At 46.5% G+C, this 15,821-nt stretch overlaps 1 protein-coding gene across 12 annotated transcripts in view; it reads right to left on the bottom strand.

The window, feature by feature from the left end:
- The window catches only part of EP400 (E1A binding protein p400), a 107,516-nt gene that overhangs the window by 62,624 nt on the left and 29,071 nt on the right, over positions 1-15,821 (bottom strand). For 5 of the 12 annotated variants that reach the window (XM_043902143.1, XM_043902142.1, XM_043902153.1 and 2 more), the window contains 9 exons: positions 9,067-9,157; positions 7,589-7,696; positions 6,696-7,081; positions 4,403-4,699; positions 3,737-3,922; positions 2,476-2,616; positions 1,347-1,425; positions 615-664; positions 149-206 (listed from right to left, as the gene is read on the bottom strand). In XM_043902143.1, coding sequence (XP_043758078.1) covers positions 149-206; positions 615-664; positions 1,347-1,425; positions 2,476-2,616; positions 3,737-3,922; positions 4,403-4,699; positions 6,696-7,081; positions 7,589-7,696; positions 9,067-9,157 — 1,396 coding nt within the window. The remainder of the gene's footprint in view (positions 1-148; positions 207-614; positions 665-1,346; positions 1,426-2,475; positions 2,617-3,736; positions 3,923-4,402; positions 4,700-6,695; positions 7,082-7,588; positions 7,697-9,066; positions 9,158-15,821) is intronic. The other 7 variants (XM_043902144.1, XM_043902149.1, XM_043902150.1 and 4 more) reach the window with 3 other exon arrangements.

Below are 15,821 nucleotides of genomic sequence, written 5' to 3'. Positions count from 1 at the left end.
GAACCTGGCCCCCAACACCACAAGCCTCTGAACCACTGACTCTTCCAGGCAGGGCCATACTCGACACCCTGGGGGCACTGAGCGAGCTCTCTAGCCGCAATGTCAGAGAGCCTTGCCGACAGCCAAGGGCATTAGGAGGGGGACAGACCTTCATCATCGGTTAAAGATGTGCTTGCTTTTCTTTTTCTTCCAGATATTCCCGAATCCTGTACGCAGAACAAAAATCGTTAAGCGTGCGATCTGAAAACACAGAGTGAGAAACCAAAGCAGAAATGCCTATGCAATATGCACCTAGAAGAGCTGGGAGCAGCCGTGACAGGTGCGTCCACACCAGACACAGGAAAGGTGCAGAGGAGGCAGAGCCGGAGGGAGACTAAAGCCACGCCCGCTGTGTTCAGCTGTGTCTCCCCAAACCACCAAAGTAACACCCAGGTGAGCCTAAAGCTATGAAGAACTCGCTTTATGCCCGGGGGAGACTGATTTCATAACGAAAGAGAACATTACTCATGTCTACAAGTTTCTCCAGACACAAGTAACTCTGCTTTGTCAGGCACTGTATTTCACTCACACCACTTCCATCCTCTCATGCAGTGACACGACAGTCCCAAACTTACCAGAAAGTTTTCCGGTAGTACATCAAGTCCCTTAGGTCTCAACTCTTTTCCTAAAGAGACAGGTAACATGATTCGTTTTCACTAGGGCTGTGAAAGAGGTGATGTTCCTCACACAACCAAGGGCACCTCTGCTGCGCCCCCTCCACGAGCGGAGAGGACAGCAAGGGTGAGGCCCGCCTCCCCTCCAGGCACACAGAGTGGCACAGCGCCAGCCCCCCCTCCACACGCGCTCTCGGCTTTCAGCACTGATGCTTCTGCAGAAACCCAGTCTCCCATCTGGCAAAGTTTCTATTTCATGATTTGTATGATCTTACAGATCCATGCCTTTCAGCAGGGACCACCTCTTCACCTCAGTTTCCTCATCGATAAAAGAGAGAAACTATCCCCTCCCCCAGCAAAGGCTACCTCCTGGGTGGCCAGTGACCAGGCAGCTACTGTGGAGCAACATGGGAGCAGTGAGACAGCTAGAGAGATGGGGACCCCGACGGGCGAAGCCGGGGGAGTTCACCTCACTGTCCTCAGTTCTGAGAGCCTGACGAAGCTGATCTCCCTGTGGGCACGGACTCATACTAGCAAATCTCAAAAGAACTGAAATGCCAGGACCAGGCTGCTGAAGGAAGGTCTCCCCGGGCAGGCTCCACAGGGGGCCACGATGTCACAGGGAGACGATGAGCAGAGAGTCCAAGCAGACACAACCCGAAAAAGGGAAGACTTTTTAAAAAGTAATCATACCTTTCCGGGAAACTTTCTGTAAATTTAAAGCCTTTTTCCTTTTTTCTTCTAATTCTACTTGTAGTTTTATTTCCACAACCTAAACGCAAAAAGTTAAATAAATAAGCATGCTATTAAGGATGTAAATTATAAAAGTTTCGTATTTGAAAACATTAAAACTCGTAGGCCAAAAGCTCAGCTGTCCAACCTCACTTCAGATTGCAGCTGACACCTGAACAACATGGGTTTGAGCTGTGCCGGTCACTGGTGCACAGAGGTCCTCCAGCGGTAAAGCCTCCACAACCGCACACTCGGCGGCTGGCTGAACGTGACAAATCGCACGCTCGGTGGCCGGCTCAGTGTGACAACCGCACACTCGGCGGCTGGCTGAACAAGCAGCCGCGAACCCGCGGACACAGGGCAGATGATGAGCTGTACACAGATTTTCAACTGCACGTGGAATCAGTGGCCTCACCCCCATGCTGTTCAAACAGAAATGTTCAATTTGGTACTCTTTCATTACGGTGTGTCAGCTGCATCCTGCCCAAATTCTGTCAGACGGTAAGATGAGCACTGTTACGGAAAGGAAGACAGAGGAGCCATTCTGGACATATGAATCAGTCTTTAGTGACCTGTGTGTGTGTGCTCAGTTGTTCAGTCATGTCTGACTCTTTGTGACCCCTGGACTGTGTAGCCTGCCAGGCTCCTCTGGCCACTGAAATTTCCAGGCAAGAATACTGAAGTGGGTTGCCATTTCCTACTCCAGATCTTCCCAAACCCGTGCCTCCTGCATCTCCTGCATTGGCAGGTGGAGTCTTTATCATTATGCCACCTGGGAAGCCCTTTAGTGACCTGCAACAGAGGTCTGTCTGAAGGGCCCCTCACAGAGGCTCACAGACATCACAGAGCGCGTAGATCATGGCCAATGGAGATTCTGATGCACAAAGAGAAACAGGAAGAACCAGGTCTCTTAACGAGCCGACAGCCTGGCGGTGCCACAGCGGTGCAGGGACCCCGCCTTTCTAAATGACACTTGGGGCTCTACCTGTGGTGATTCTCCAGCACAGAGTCAGGCACGGTTCAGAAGCCTGCCTTGTCAACTCTGACACAGTCTATGGTTCCAGGACCCCATCAGAATGTCAGAACTTACCTGTTCAATATTTGACCAAAAGTACTCTATTTCTCTAGCAGTCGATGCAGCTATTCGCCTCAATCGGTTCTGTTCTTCTTTCTTCCCCCTTTCCTCCCGAAGCTTCTTCTCTTCATGATGACGAGCTACAGTTCTGACAAGCTAGTAAGTAAAAGTTCAAGAACTGTATGTTGTGCCCTGTGTCATGCCATCAGAAAAAAAGATATGCTACATTTTCTTAAAATCTTCTCAGCGCTTAACTGCACATAATTCACAGAGAGATGCACCCTCACCTGCACGCACAGCACAGAGGAGAAACACTGACTCCAGCAAAAACCACTGCCAATGTGCTGCTTGACTTTGCTACAAGTGTTATTTTACCAAGTACACATATTTTTCTCTAAAATGGAGTATCACACTGTTATGTTCTGAAATACCAAAGAACCTGATTTAAGACCCTTTAGATTCACACTTTCCTGTCATCTTCATGGACTCAGCTTCTCTCTATCAAAACTATGCGGGGAAAGCAAGGGTATTCAGAATTCAGAGGAGGGACGTGAACAGTCTGGCACACAAGACCAATCTCAGTCCTGAAAGTATAGGAAATATGAATCTAATCCAGAGGAAGAAACACACAGCAGTGGAGGGAGAAACACCTGGCTTGGATCTACACACACGCACACAAGGATAGCTGCTCTGCGCTCTGGGACCTAAGAGCCCTAGAAATCTGCCACCTTCCACACTGTGAGCATCAGCAGAAACACCTCCCAGAGGTTCTCCCCCAGGCTGGGTGCCTGCTTTGGGAACAGAGAGAGGGAAATGAATTCTGACGCAGAAATGGAGAGAAGCTGGATGGGAAGACTAGGCAGCACGGAGCAGGCAGCCTGCCAGCAGCCTTAAGGCCAGGCACGAGTGCCTGAGCTGCCCTCCAGGCAGCTGGCCTCTTCCCCTTCCTACTCTTCAGCCTGGATCTGGGGGGCTGAAGGCACCCTCATGCCAACTGTCAGGTGAAACTGGCCAGAAAATAAACTAAATGCCAGGACAGAACTGCAGCAAAGGAGCCGGGTCTGTTCCCAGCAGTCCATGCTGGAGCCCTGAGGACAATCCTCAGAAAGGAATGACAGAGCAGGTACTCTAGACAACAGGATATTCTTCATCCACATCGTGAGTCAAGAAACCCTTTAGAGACTGGGGCTGGGAGACCTGCCATGTACAGCACGCTCCGTCCATAACACCTCCCAAGGCTGCCTGAGAACTGTGATTGCCTGCGTCCCAAACCTACCTTCTTAGCAGCGGCCACCTTCCACCTCCTCTCCTGGGCGAAGTCTGTGGCCATCCACTGCATCTCCTCCAGCAGGTAGTCCCAATGTGATTTGGGCCGCGGGGCCTCCTGAAGTTTGGGCAGCCGTCGGAGGGACCACAGGCCTTCCTTCCTTAAATCTGCTATGCGCTGATGGATCTGGTTTTCCTGCAAGGAGCATCCAGCACACAGTTCAGGTGCATGCTACTAATTCACACTGAAAGTACAATCCTGCCCCATCCCACACACATGGGGCAGAGCGCCCAGACCAACACTCATGGCAGAGCACTTACACATAACTGCTTAGTCAGCCAACAAACAATAAGCACCAACTAAGTGCAGGCCGCAACCTGCACTGGCCTGGGCAGCCTCCAGCCGGCTCTGAGCTCTCAGTCAGCACCTCTCGTCTTGCCCACTCCCCAACCCAAACTGTAGACACCAGCACAGAAAAGACCTTCTCCACACCAGTCTACCTGCAGCAGGACAGAGCCCGCTGTGCAGTTGTTATCTTGGTTTCTCCTGATCACATACCTCAGTCAGTCATCCTGACCATCAGAGGCTTCGTTTTAAACTACTGCCCCATTAGAAAGTAAAATCAAATGCATTCTACCAGCTGGGCTCCACACTACAATCTTCCCAGGCACTTACCAAGGCTATTTGTTCTGCCAGCTTATCCTGAGAACTGTCCTGGGGCGGCGCGGCATTCTGAGCTGGGCTCTGTGGTTTTGGGGGTGCCGACACGGCTGCCCCTGGGGAGCGGGAGGTGACCGGAGACAGTGACTTGTTGGCTCCCAAGGAGGGTCTATTCACCGGGGAGGCGCGTGCAGGTGAAGGTCCCAGGCCTGAGCCACTAGCAGGGGCAACAGTCGAGGTAGTGGAGGTGGAGGGCGGAGGCCGCAGGCAGGACTGGGTGGGGTCCACGGGTGGTCTGGTCGGTGCCACGGTCTAGCAGGGGAAACAGGGCTCAGTACTGCACCCAGAACCCACAGGCCAGCAGAGAGGCACACACCAATGCCACCTCTCCAAAGCCACGCAAACCAATCATGAAGCCCATCCACAGACCACAGTAATAGGCAAACTAAACCATATCCACAGAAAAGACGACCTGTTTGTCCACAAAACTACATTAAGGGCTCACTGTAAACTGTGCTTTCACAAAATGTCTTATGTAAGCTGTTGTTTTTTTTTTAAATTTTTCCAGCTTTTACTGCTTTTTCCAAATAATTTTTTAGAATTTTTAATTGTATATAGTTCTCCTTAATTGAAAAATACCAAATTCTGAAGGGCAAATACAAATTCTGTGTGACCCTCTTGTGGTAGGCAAGCTGTAAGGTTAGGGGCCCTCCTCAGTACTGGCCTGAGAGCCAAGCTTGTAAAGCTGAGAACTCACCCCCCTCCCTGGACTGAAGGTGAAGTTAAATTCACACAGGAACTCTGTCGGGAGGAAGCGGGGGTGCAGAGAGCAGGGAAGGCAAGTTACTGCCCTCACTGAGAGGGCCAGGGACAGAGAGGCACAAACACAGCATGTTTATAATCTGCAGTGTGGAGAAGACACCACAGCCAAGGACGGGCCTCTCACAACCTGCAGCTTCTCTCTGCACATCTAAGGAAATGTCCTCCACCGCAGTGGTCGGTACACCTTGGCCAGCCACAGACTTTTGCAAAGTTCTACTGGCTACGGCCACACATCTGTGGGCCCCGGGGCTGCTCTCACCTTCCAGGGCAGAGCTGAGTGGCCCAAGAGAAACCACACGGCCCACAAGGCCTGGAATACCGCTATGCTTCCTCTCTGTGGCCCCTTCACAGAAGATGTCTGTGGGCCCCTCCCAACCTGGAAGGAACAGAACTGCACGGCTTCTGTAAGGAACTACTCTAAAATCACATCCCACAGTATATGTGGTCAACCAGGGCAGGAAACAAACCCAAGAAAAACATCAGTGCTGCGTGAAGTTGGTACCAGGATCAACAACCGTGTCCAAAACAGACTCATCTCCACGAAAACCTCCAGCCTGCCTGGGGAGAGGCTCAGCCACCCTGGTGGGAGAAGGGGGGCTCCTTCTCAAGGCACACAGAAGGCTCCATAGCCAATGCCAAGAGCCAGTCACAGCCCCTGCAGTGCTGCCTGGCTGCCCTGGCCAAATTATCCAGCCTCTCTGGCTTCAATCTTCTCATGGCTAATGGGGGCAATAATAAAGACTCTACCACAGCAGGTGCCAGGTGGAGGGAAGAAGGTGATGCCGCACCCCGCACCTGCAGGCCATGAGGGAGAGGCAGCATCACCACATGGGAGAGCAAGCTTCTCCAATCACCAGAATTGAAGTTCCAAACCCAGCGAGGAAGTCTCCTTATTAACTGGTCAGGGGCAGGGTGGTTTTCCTATGCAGCTGACCACAGGCAGCTAAGATAAGCCTCTGAAAACACTCCCTCCTGCCCCTTCTGGGGCCCCAGGCCCACGCTTTTTGGCCTCACTGCTCGTCAGGGACCCCACATGGTTCACTGGACACATTTCACAAAGGCATCTGGGTGAAGTGAATTAGTGGAGGAAACGTCTATCAAGCCTGGAAATCTATGCCGTGCCCACACTTGTGGAACCAGCATCCGTGGGGAGGCACCTGGGGACAGAGCCTGGTGGATGGTCAGGAGCTGCAGCGACACACTGTGACCCGGCATATCAAGTGGGACAAGGGCCATGGTGCCCTATACTCAGCTCTCGGTACTGGGAGCAGCAGTAGGAACTGTGTCATTTTCTGACATTTCAATAACAATAACTAGGACTGCAGAACCAAATAAAACGATGTTGCAACTAGTGAATTAACTGCTCCACAGTGGAGAGCGAGCTGCTAAGAGAGAGTGAGTTATCCAGCCACGCACTGTCCCATCCAACAAACCACCTGTCTTTTCTTCCCCCTCTAACCTGGGGAACAGCAAGGGCCCGCAGTACCTGTGGCTGGGCCGGGAGTGGAGGGGCCTGCATCTGCGCCTTCCCAGGCATCGGGATGTGGAGGGTGGGTGGCGTGGACTGCGGGGGAGCTGTGGGGAGTTGGCCGGGCGGGGGTGCGGAGACCGGAGCGTTGGGCGGCTGCGTCTTCACAGGGACTGGGAGCTGGGTCTGGGGCTCTGCCATCTGCGGCTGCGGTGGGAACTGCAGCGCGGGTGGCAGGGGCGCGGCAGGGAGGCCGGCCGGGGGCAGCCTGGTGGGCAGCTGCGGCGGAGGCGTGTGCAGGCTGGCGGCGTTCTGCACCGGGGGCCCGGTGGAGGGGTCGTACTGCTGCTGGCTCTGCTTCTGGCCGGCGAGCTGAGCGGCCTGCGGGGCAGGAGGCATTCCTCCTGCAAGAAAGGGCAGACCCAGCAGCCCTGACTCCGGGGCTCGCTTCCACCTCCCAGCGCTGTCACAGACCCTGCGCTGACAGCACCACACACTCAAAGGGGAAATTTAACTGGCGGGAAACCTGTGTGTATTAGGTCTAACGTGATAAATGAGCACACAAACAAGGAAAGAAAGGCGCTCGGCCTTTGCGAGTTAGCACCAAGCAGAGCAGGCACGGACTAACCGCAGGGTCCCTACCACAGCAGCAAGTCAGAAAATACACAGGAGGGAAAACCGGAGAGAAGCTGAGGACAGTGGGGCGTGCGGCTCCGCTAAGGTGACAAGAGCTGGTCTCCAGTGGTTTCTTCATGCTGTGTTAAGTGGGACTCAGAGGAACGTCCCAGTGGCAAAAACCACCTGGATATGCTACCTGGACTGCACACGTTCAGCCTGGTGCTACTTCCCTAAGCCCTCTCTGCACTCCCTTTTTCTGAACTAGGAGAACTAGTTCTGGCGCTGGGTCTTACCTTGAACTGTCGGCATTAACTGCTGGAGAGGAACTCCTGTATTCACCCCTGGGTGCTGGAAAACTACCCCTTGGTGACCCACTTCAAGTCGAGGTCTCTTAGACTGCTCTAGAATAATTTTCAGAAAAGGTGCAGTTTGATGTAAAAAATAAAACCACAAAAGTAGTAGAAAAAACATGTGTAAGTGTTTTTATCATCTTTGAACAGAGAGGCCTTTCTATGCATGAACCAAAATGCAGAAGCCATAAAAGGTTGATAAATACAATTTTTTCTGTTAAAAACTTGTAAATATAAAGAAAAGCATCATAAAAAGGCAAAGGATAAGCGTCAACCTAAGAGACAATATCTGCAACATACATGATGGGCAACATTCAGAAAGCTCTTACAAATTAATATGAAAAGGCTCAACAACCAGACAGACAAAAACGGGCAAAGAACACAAACAGCTAGTGGAGGGACACATTCACAAATGGTTAAAAATGTGAAGAGATACTACAACCTTACTGAAATGAAAGAAATCCATGTCAAAACAAACATTTCATTTTTCACCCATAAGACTGACAAAGATTAAAAGATTGGTCATACTTAATAACATGGCCAAAATTTAAGAGAACCAGAAACTGCTAATGAGGGCAAAAACTGGCCCTATCCTTTTGGAGGGCAACGTAGCATCACTAACCCTTACCTATGCACACACTCTGATCAGCAGTCTCATTCTTGGAGTACTGCTTTTACAAACATGCACAGACATGTAGGAAAAAAATGTGAACCTAAACGTTCAATCCTGTTTTGATTATAACAGAAAAAAGATAACACTAACAAATGACATTATTCTTTAATGAATAAATGAAACATCCATGCACCAAGTGCAATACTTTGCAGCCATCAAAAAGAATGAGGTCCATGACTGGGAAATATGATCTAGTCGTTTAATATTAAAGGCGTAACAGTGCATATAGGATCGCATTTGAATTTTTTCAGAATGACACACCTGAAGCAATGCTTGTCTGGGAAAATGAGCAAATGCAGCCAGCTCTGTGGCTAGGGAACGGAGAAGGAATACCAAACCAGAGGTGAGCTCAAATTACACCCTGCTTAACTGTTTGAATCTTTTACACAAAATGTGTATTAAGTTTCTAAGTTGGAGAAAAAATCCAGTTTGAAAAAATTAATGACAATTTGAAAAGGCAGATGGCTTTACACTTGAGGACATGAGCCTATAAATGCACACAGAAAATGAAACTGGAATATACCTATTCAACTAACAAACTTCTAACTTCAGTACACATAAACACGCACAGGAATATTTTTTTGAGTTGATTACTACCCAAAGAAAAATTAACTTTCGAAGTAGAAACGAACCAGAACTAAATTCTTTAAGGGCCACGCTTCAGAAACAGGTGGCCACTACACTGGAACTCCCAAACTAAGAAGCCAACTGGCTCTGTAGGCCCCTGAGCCTGTGCTCCATGACATACCTGCCGGGGGTCCCGCCTGCTGTCTCTTAAAGGGATCCGTTTCGATTGCACTTCCGGCTCCTGCCACCAGGGTCCCTGCAAGGGCCTGCTGCTGGGGGAAAAAAAAGAAAAACTGAGGTTTTCATAATTTAAGTGCATCGCAAGAATGAATGTAAACTAAAACTGTCATAATTATCCCAAACACTGACTTCATTCATTTTTGAGAAATGTTATCTACCCAATATATTGTAAAAAATAATTTAAGTTCTAACTTACCTCTGGAGAATAAAAAAGGACTTGCATTCTGGTTTTAAATGGAATTTCAGATCAAGGCAAATGCACACAGAATGACAGCAGAAGCTAATGCGGGAAGTCTTAATCTCGTCCAGGACCACAGCTTCGCCTAATCATTACACTACCTGTCGTCACACAGCCCGCCAAAATCACAAAGCTGAATGATAAGAAGAAAGGTTGAAACTGTCTTCCTACTGGGAAATGGCACTAAAACTCCAATTAATAACAATCTAACTTCAAAATGGTACTGCAATTAGCACCCTACTTGATATATAGCTGTGTGAAATACATATAGGTTATTTAAAATGTTCTAATGAAAAGCTACCAGCAAAGACAGAAACTAGCTGAGTCTGGGTACCCTACACCTTTGACATCTCTGCACCACCTGGCAGACATACTGAATGCTAAAAATGAGGTTAACAGTTGCTAATTATTTTTAAATAATTCAACTATATCCACTCTACTTATCAAGACATTTTAAATGCAAGTTCTAGATGTCTGAACAAAGTTAACCGCCTGTGAGAGCAGTTGTTGATCCTTGCCACCTAGCAATGGATACTACACCACCAGGACCAGCCATGCAGCAAGTTTCGCCTCACATGGTGCAGGGACTCAGTAATGAAAAGGCAAAGTAAGGACTCCACCCCACCCCCGTTTACATGTAACAAAGATTGGGGGAGGGAGGAGGAGAGAAAAGAATGATATAGAAAAACAGACAATATGTGAACAGTGGTTATCTTTGGGGACAAGATTACAATTAATTTATAATTGGTGTGTGTGCACTTTTTCTAAATTTTCCAAATGTCTTACGATGAACACGTTTTACTTCTGTAATCAAGAAGAGGGTGTTTTGGGTTTTTTTTTTCAACAGAAGAAACTGGTACAGGGTTCTGTGTCCAGTAATGGCCAAGAACTTCCCACTGGGCCAAACATTCCAGATAAATATAAACTCTAAAAGAAACATTAAAAATGTGAAAAGGTGGGCAGATATAGGATGGAACCCGATACTTGCACGGAGGAACTGGAACTATCAATAGGAGAGGTTTCTAGGCTTATGGCATTTGGCACAGGCAGGCCTCAGACCCAGAGACAGAGGGCCTCGCTGGCTTGAAGACCACTAGGATGGAGAACAGGAGACCACAGGAGAAGTGAGGGGGAGTCACCACAGGGGGCAGCTGGAGAGGGGGCCACAAGTTCTCGCCTGGTCTCTGGCTGCCTCCTACCACACACATGCCAAGGCTCCAAGCACAGGCCAGCATAACTGCACTGAGATCTCAGGAGACAGGGTTCACCGTCTCAGTTCAATCACGTTAACTAAATGTGAGAGCAAAACCATCAATACTCTTCAGAAGAATATTAACAGAACTCAGAGTCTCTGCAACCTATTATTCACAACACCCAAAATCCAATTCAAAATTACTTCAAAACACAAAGAGACAAGAAAACATGAATCATACTCAGGAAACAATCGATGGACACCAACCCCTAGACAATTCACATGCTGGGATTAGCAGCAGGGATTTCACAGCAGCTTTAATAAGTAAGTCCAAGGACATAAAAGAATGTTTTTATGAAGGATGAGAGGAAACCTTCACAGAAAAAAAAAATTATTAAAAAATAGAACCAATCTGAAAAAGAATATATATATCACTTTACATCAGAAACACTGGTGTAAATAAATTAATTTCAGCAAAAAAATAAAAAGAGAACCAAATAAGAGATTTTAGAACTGAAAAAGTGTCTGAAATTTAAAAAATTCATTGGATAGGCTGAACAGTAGAGTGGGGATGCAGAGGTCAGTGAACGGAAAACAGATTTGAACTTCCAAGACTCACCGCAGGGTGTGGACACCAGGGCAGCACAGTGCTGCGTAAGGATGGATGGCAGATTAAAAAAACTGAGCAGACAGCCCAGAGGGAGACGCAGACTTACACAACCCTGTCAGTTCCTTAAGACTCTAAAGCAACACAAATGGAATGAGAAGGCTTTACAACCAAATGAGCTAGAAGATTGGACATGCATATGAAGAAACTGACAAATTACACTTCATTAAACATAAAAGACTATGTCATCAAAGATACTTCTCTTTGCCTAATTCCTGATAGCCACTGTTTCTTGGTTTTCAGAATGATTTTTAGTTTCATCTTATATGTCTTCATGAATATTTTAATGGGAAAGACACTGCTGTCTTTAAAATACCAATTTGATTTTAAATAACAATCATATATTAGAACTCTTTAAAAAAAAAAAACACTTATGGGGGAGAATAAAAAAGAACAGTTGAAGGAACTGGGGATGTAGCTGACAGAAAAGAATAGGAGACTTATGTTACTCTGGAGAAAAATATTAAGACCAACAGCTCTATTTAGTGGTTACCAATGGGTAAATTTCTATCCAATTTAAACAACACATGTAACCTGAGTAGCACCATGGGGTATATATCAAGGGCTGGGTGAAAGAAAAGGACATGGTCAGTGAAATGATGACCTTACTAAGCGCCTGCAAAAGAAAAGAACTACTTGTGAGTAGACAGGACTTTGCCTCTCAATTCAAGATTCTAAAAAGAAGTTTCCTCAAGGTTATTCTTCAGTAAGGATAAAGGAGAGGAAAGCACAAACAAATCACTCATGCCTTCTTTCTGCAAGTATGTCTATTAAATCAAGTTAAGCTACCACTTTATAACTATAAACTTTTAACTATACACATAAAAACATGAACACACATATAAGAATAAAAAATCAATCATTGGGGGATAATTAGAAATTTAGGATTAAAGGATACACAGTACTGTATATAAAACAGATAAGCAACCAGGACCTACTGTACAGCACAGGGAACTATATTTTTAATGTCTTGTAATAATTTATAATGGAAGAAAATGTAAAAAAAAAAAGAATATATACATTTATATATATATGTGTATATAACTGAAATCAGTTTATCAACTATTTTTCAATAAATTTTTTCTAAATGGAAAAAAAATCAATAGTTGGGATAAGGTTACAGAACTCTAATTATTATTCATTCCCTTTAACATTATAATCACTGACAAATAATCTCCAATTAGAATTTTTTAAAAATCTAAATAACTGTTATAAAAACCATCTGGGGGAATTCCCTGGCAGTACAGTGGTTATGACTTGTCGCTTTCACTGTCATGGGCCAGGTTTTCACTGGTCAGGGAACTAAGATTTTGTAAGCTGCGTGGTGCAGACAAAAAGAAAAAATACTACCTCAAAATCTTTGAAAAGCAAACAGAAATTAATATATATATGTAACACAAACAGTTCTGAACTGGGACTTCCCCAAAAGTTACCACAGAATTTAAACAGTGGGATATGAATGGCCACTGAACACTGTTTTTTTTTATTTGAAATTTTTCATAATAAAATGCTAAGAAGTAGAAAGATTTATAAGTTTACAAAGTAATAACACCCATGTACTGATCCTGAGGCTTAATGCCCTGGAAACCTTGTGCACTATGAAGGCATCCCACTATCAAGGCATCCGCCCGATCCATGGGTGAACATTTCTCCCTAGTGCCAAAACCTACAGGCTGAGCTCCACTCTATGCTGTGTTTGGTTTTGCTTCCTTGTTGTTCAGTCGCTAACTCATGTCCGACTCTTTGCAACCCCATGGACTGCAGCAGGCCAGGCTTCCCTGTCCTTCACTATCTCCCCGAGTTTGCTCAACCTCATGTCCACTGAGTCGGTGAAACTCTCTAACCATCTCATCACCTGCTGTCCCCTTCTCCTTCTGCCTTCAATCTTTCCCAGCATCAGGGTCTCTTCCAATGAGTCAGCTCTTTGCATCAAGTGGCCAAAGTATTGGTGCTTCAGTTTCAGCATCAGGCCTTACAATGAATATTCAGAGTTGATTTCCTTTAGGACTGACTGCTTTGATCTCCTTGCTATCCAAAGGACTCTCAAGAGTTTTCTCCAGCATCACAATTCAAAAGCATCAGTTTTTTAGTGCTCAACCTTCTTCATGGTCCAACTCTCACATCCATACCTGACTACCTGAAAAACCACAGCTCTGACTATACGGACCTTTGTTGGCAAAGTGATGTCTCTACTTTTTAATATACTGTCTAGGTTTTTCATAGCTTTCATTCCAAGAAGCAAGTGTCTTAATTTCATGGCTGCAGTCACCATCCACAGTGATTCTGGAACCCAAGAAAATAAAATCTCTGACTGTTTCCACCTCTTCCCCTTCTATTTGCTATGAAGTGATAGGAGCGGATGGGATGCCATGATCTTAGTTTTTGAATGCTGAGTTTTAAGCCAGCTTTTTCACTCTCCTTTTTCACCCTCATCAAGAGGCTCTTTAGTTGCTCTTCACTTTCTGCCACTAGAGTGATATCATCTGCATATCTGAGGTTGCTGATACTTCTCCCAGGAGTCTTGACTCCAACTTGTGATTCATCCAGACTGGCCGGCATTTTGCATGATGTACATGATGTACTGCGTATATAAGTTAAATAAGCAAGGTGACAATATACAGCCTTGACATACTCCTTTCCCAATTTTGAACCAGTCTGTTGTTTCACGTCCAGTTCTGATTATTGCTTCTTGACCACAGGTCAAGAAGGTTCCCCTGGTGGCTCAGATGGTAAAGAATTCACCCACATGGCAGGACACCTGGGTTTGATCCCTGGCTTGGGAAGCTACCCTGAAGAAGGGAATGGCTACCCACTCCAGTATTCTCACCCTGAGAATTCCATGGACACAGGAGCCTGGCGGGCTACATAGACCATGGGGTCACAAAGAGTGGGACACGACTGAGTGACTAACACTTTGCTTCCTAGTGAACTTTAACCTAAGAATGCTGCCCCTGGGCTCTCCTTAGCCCCTTCTGCTCCGCATGGTGCTGCTGAGGCCCACTCACACTCACTCACTCGTTTTCACCACTGATTACTCATACAGAGCATTCCTCTGTATGAGTGTGCACGACCAAGATCTATTCTGCTTCGGTGGACATTTTGCTTCTTTCCAGTTTGGGGTTATCATAAACAATGCTGCTGGGAACATTATTAGATATGTTTTCCAGCTCACAAACACAAAGAGTATCTTTAGAGCATGCTGTTTGGGTCAAAGGGCCTGCCCACACTCACCTTCTCCATATCATGTGAAATGTTTCCACACTACACTCCCATCAAAAGTGAATGAGAAGGGAGTACTCTGGTAGTCCAGTGGTTAAGACTCCGTGCTCCCAATGCAGGGGGTCTGGGTTTGATCGCTGGTCAGGGAACTAGATCCTACATGGTGCAACTAAGACCAGCTGTAGCCAAATAAATAAATATTAAAAAAAAAAAAAAAAAGGTGGATGAGAGGACTTCCCTGGTGGTCCAGTGATTAAGACTCCACCTGCCAATGCAGGGGACACAAGTTCGATCCCTGACCCAGGAAGATTCCACGTGCCATGTACCACAACAACCGAGGCCACACTCTATAGCTCATCAATGGCAACTACTGGCACCCATGAACCTATGCCCTGAAACAAGAAAAGCCAAGGCAATGAGAAGCCCTCACAATACAACTAGAAAGCAGCCCCAACCCCCACTTGCCACAACCAGAGAAAGCCGTGCAGCAGCAAAGACCCAGTGCAGCTAAATATAAATAAATAAATACAAATAAGTAAATACACAAATAATTTTTTTTTTTAAGTGGAAGAGACTTCCACAGACCTAAATCAACAGATTCTGTCCAATTTTAATCTGGCAATCTGGTTAGTATGACAGTAAATCAGAGGGTTTAATTTATGTCATTGTGGAGATCATGCACCTAGATTTACGGGCACTCTCTGCCTTTCACTGTCCCACTGTTCTTACAAAAATAGTTATCAATGTGGTTTATAAATGCATTGATATATTACATTCCTCTAGGCACTAATAGGAAAGATGTTTCACTGATAAATTTTCCAACAATTTCCAATTTAGAAAATGTATCACATTCATTACCACAAGCACTTCAATGCTGGGTTCAAATGATTATTCCCCTCAAATGGAACCAGGTTTCTTACAGAAATGACTGATTCCTGGACTGAATCAAGGCACATGGAAGAAAAACTTTCAATATTTTGTGCCAGAAGGTAAGGAAGTACTCAGAGAGTGACAGGGATGTGTCAAAAGTACATAGAGCCTGTCTGGGAGGGCTCTCATTGGTCAAATTGCAGATAAACTGAACATCAAAATAAACAGTAAGAGGGACTACCCCCAGTGGTCCAGTGGTTAAGAATCCGCCTTGCAATACCAGGGGCATGCTTGCACACGAAGTTGCTTCAGTCATGTCCAGCTCTGCGCAGCCTTGTAGCCTGCAGCCCGCTTGGCCCAGCTGTGGCAAGCAGGGGCGGGGGCCACTCTCTAGTTGTGCTGCGAGGGCTTCTCATTGCATTGGCTTGTCTTATTGCAGGGCACAGGCTCTAGGTGCGGGGGCTCCAGTAGTTGCCATTGATGGGCTCTAGGGCCTGACCTCCCTTGTTG

Source organism: Cervus elaphus, chromosome 5, assembly GCF_910594005.1.
Source record: "Cervus elaphus chromosome 5, mCerEla1.1, whole genome shotgun sequence".
NCBI classification, from domain to species: domain Eukaryota; kingdom Metazoa; phylum Chordata; class Mammalia; order Artiodactyla; family Cervidae; genus Cervus; species Cervus elaphus.
Note: the sequence above shows the minus strand (reverse complement) of the source record. Positions and strands in the feature narration are given on the sequence as shown.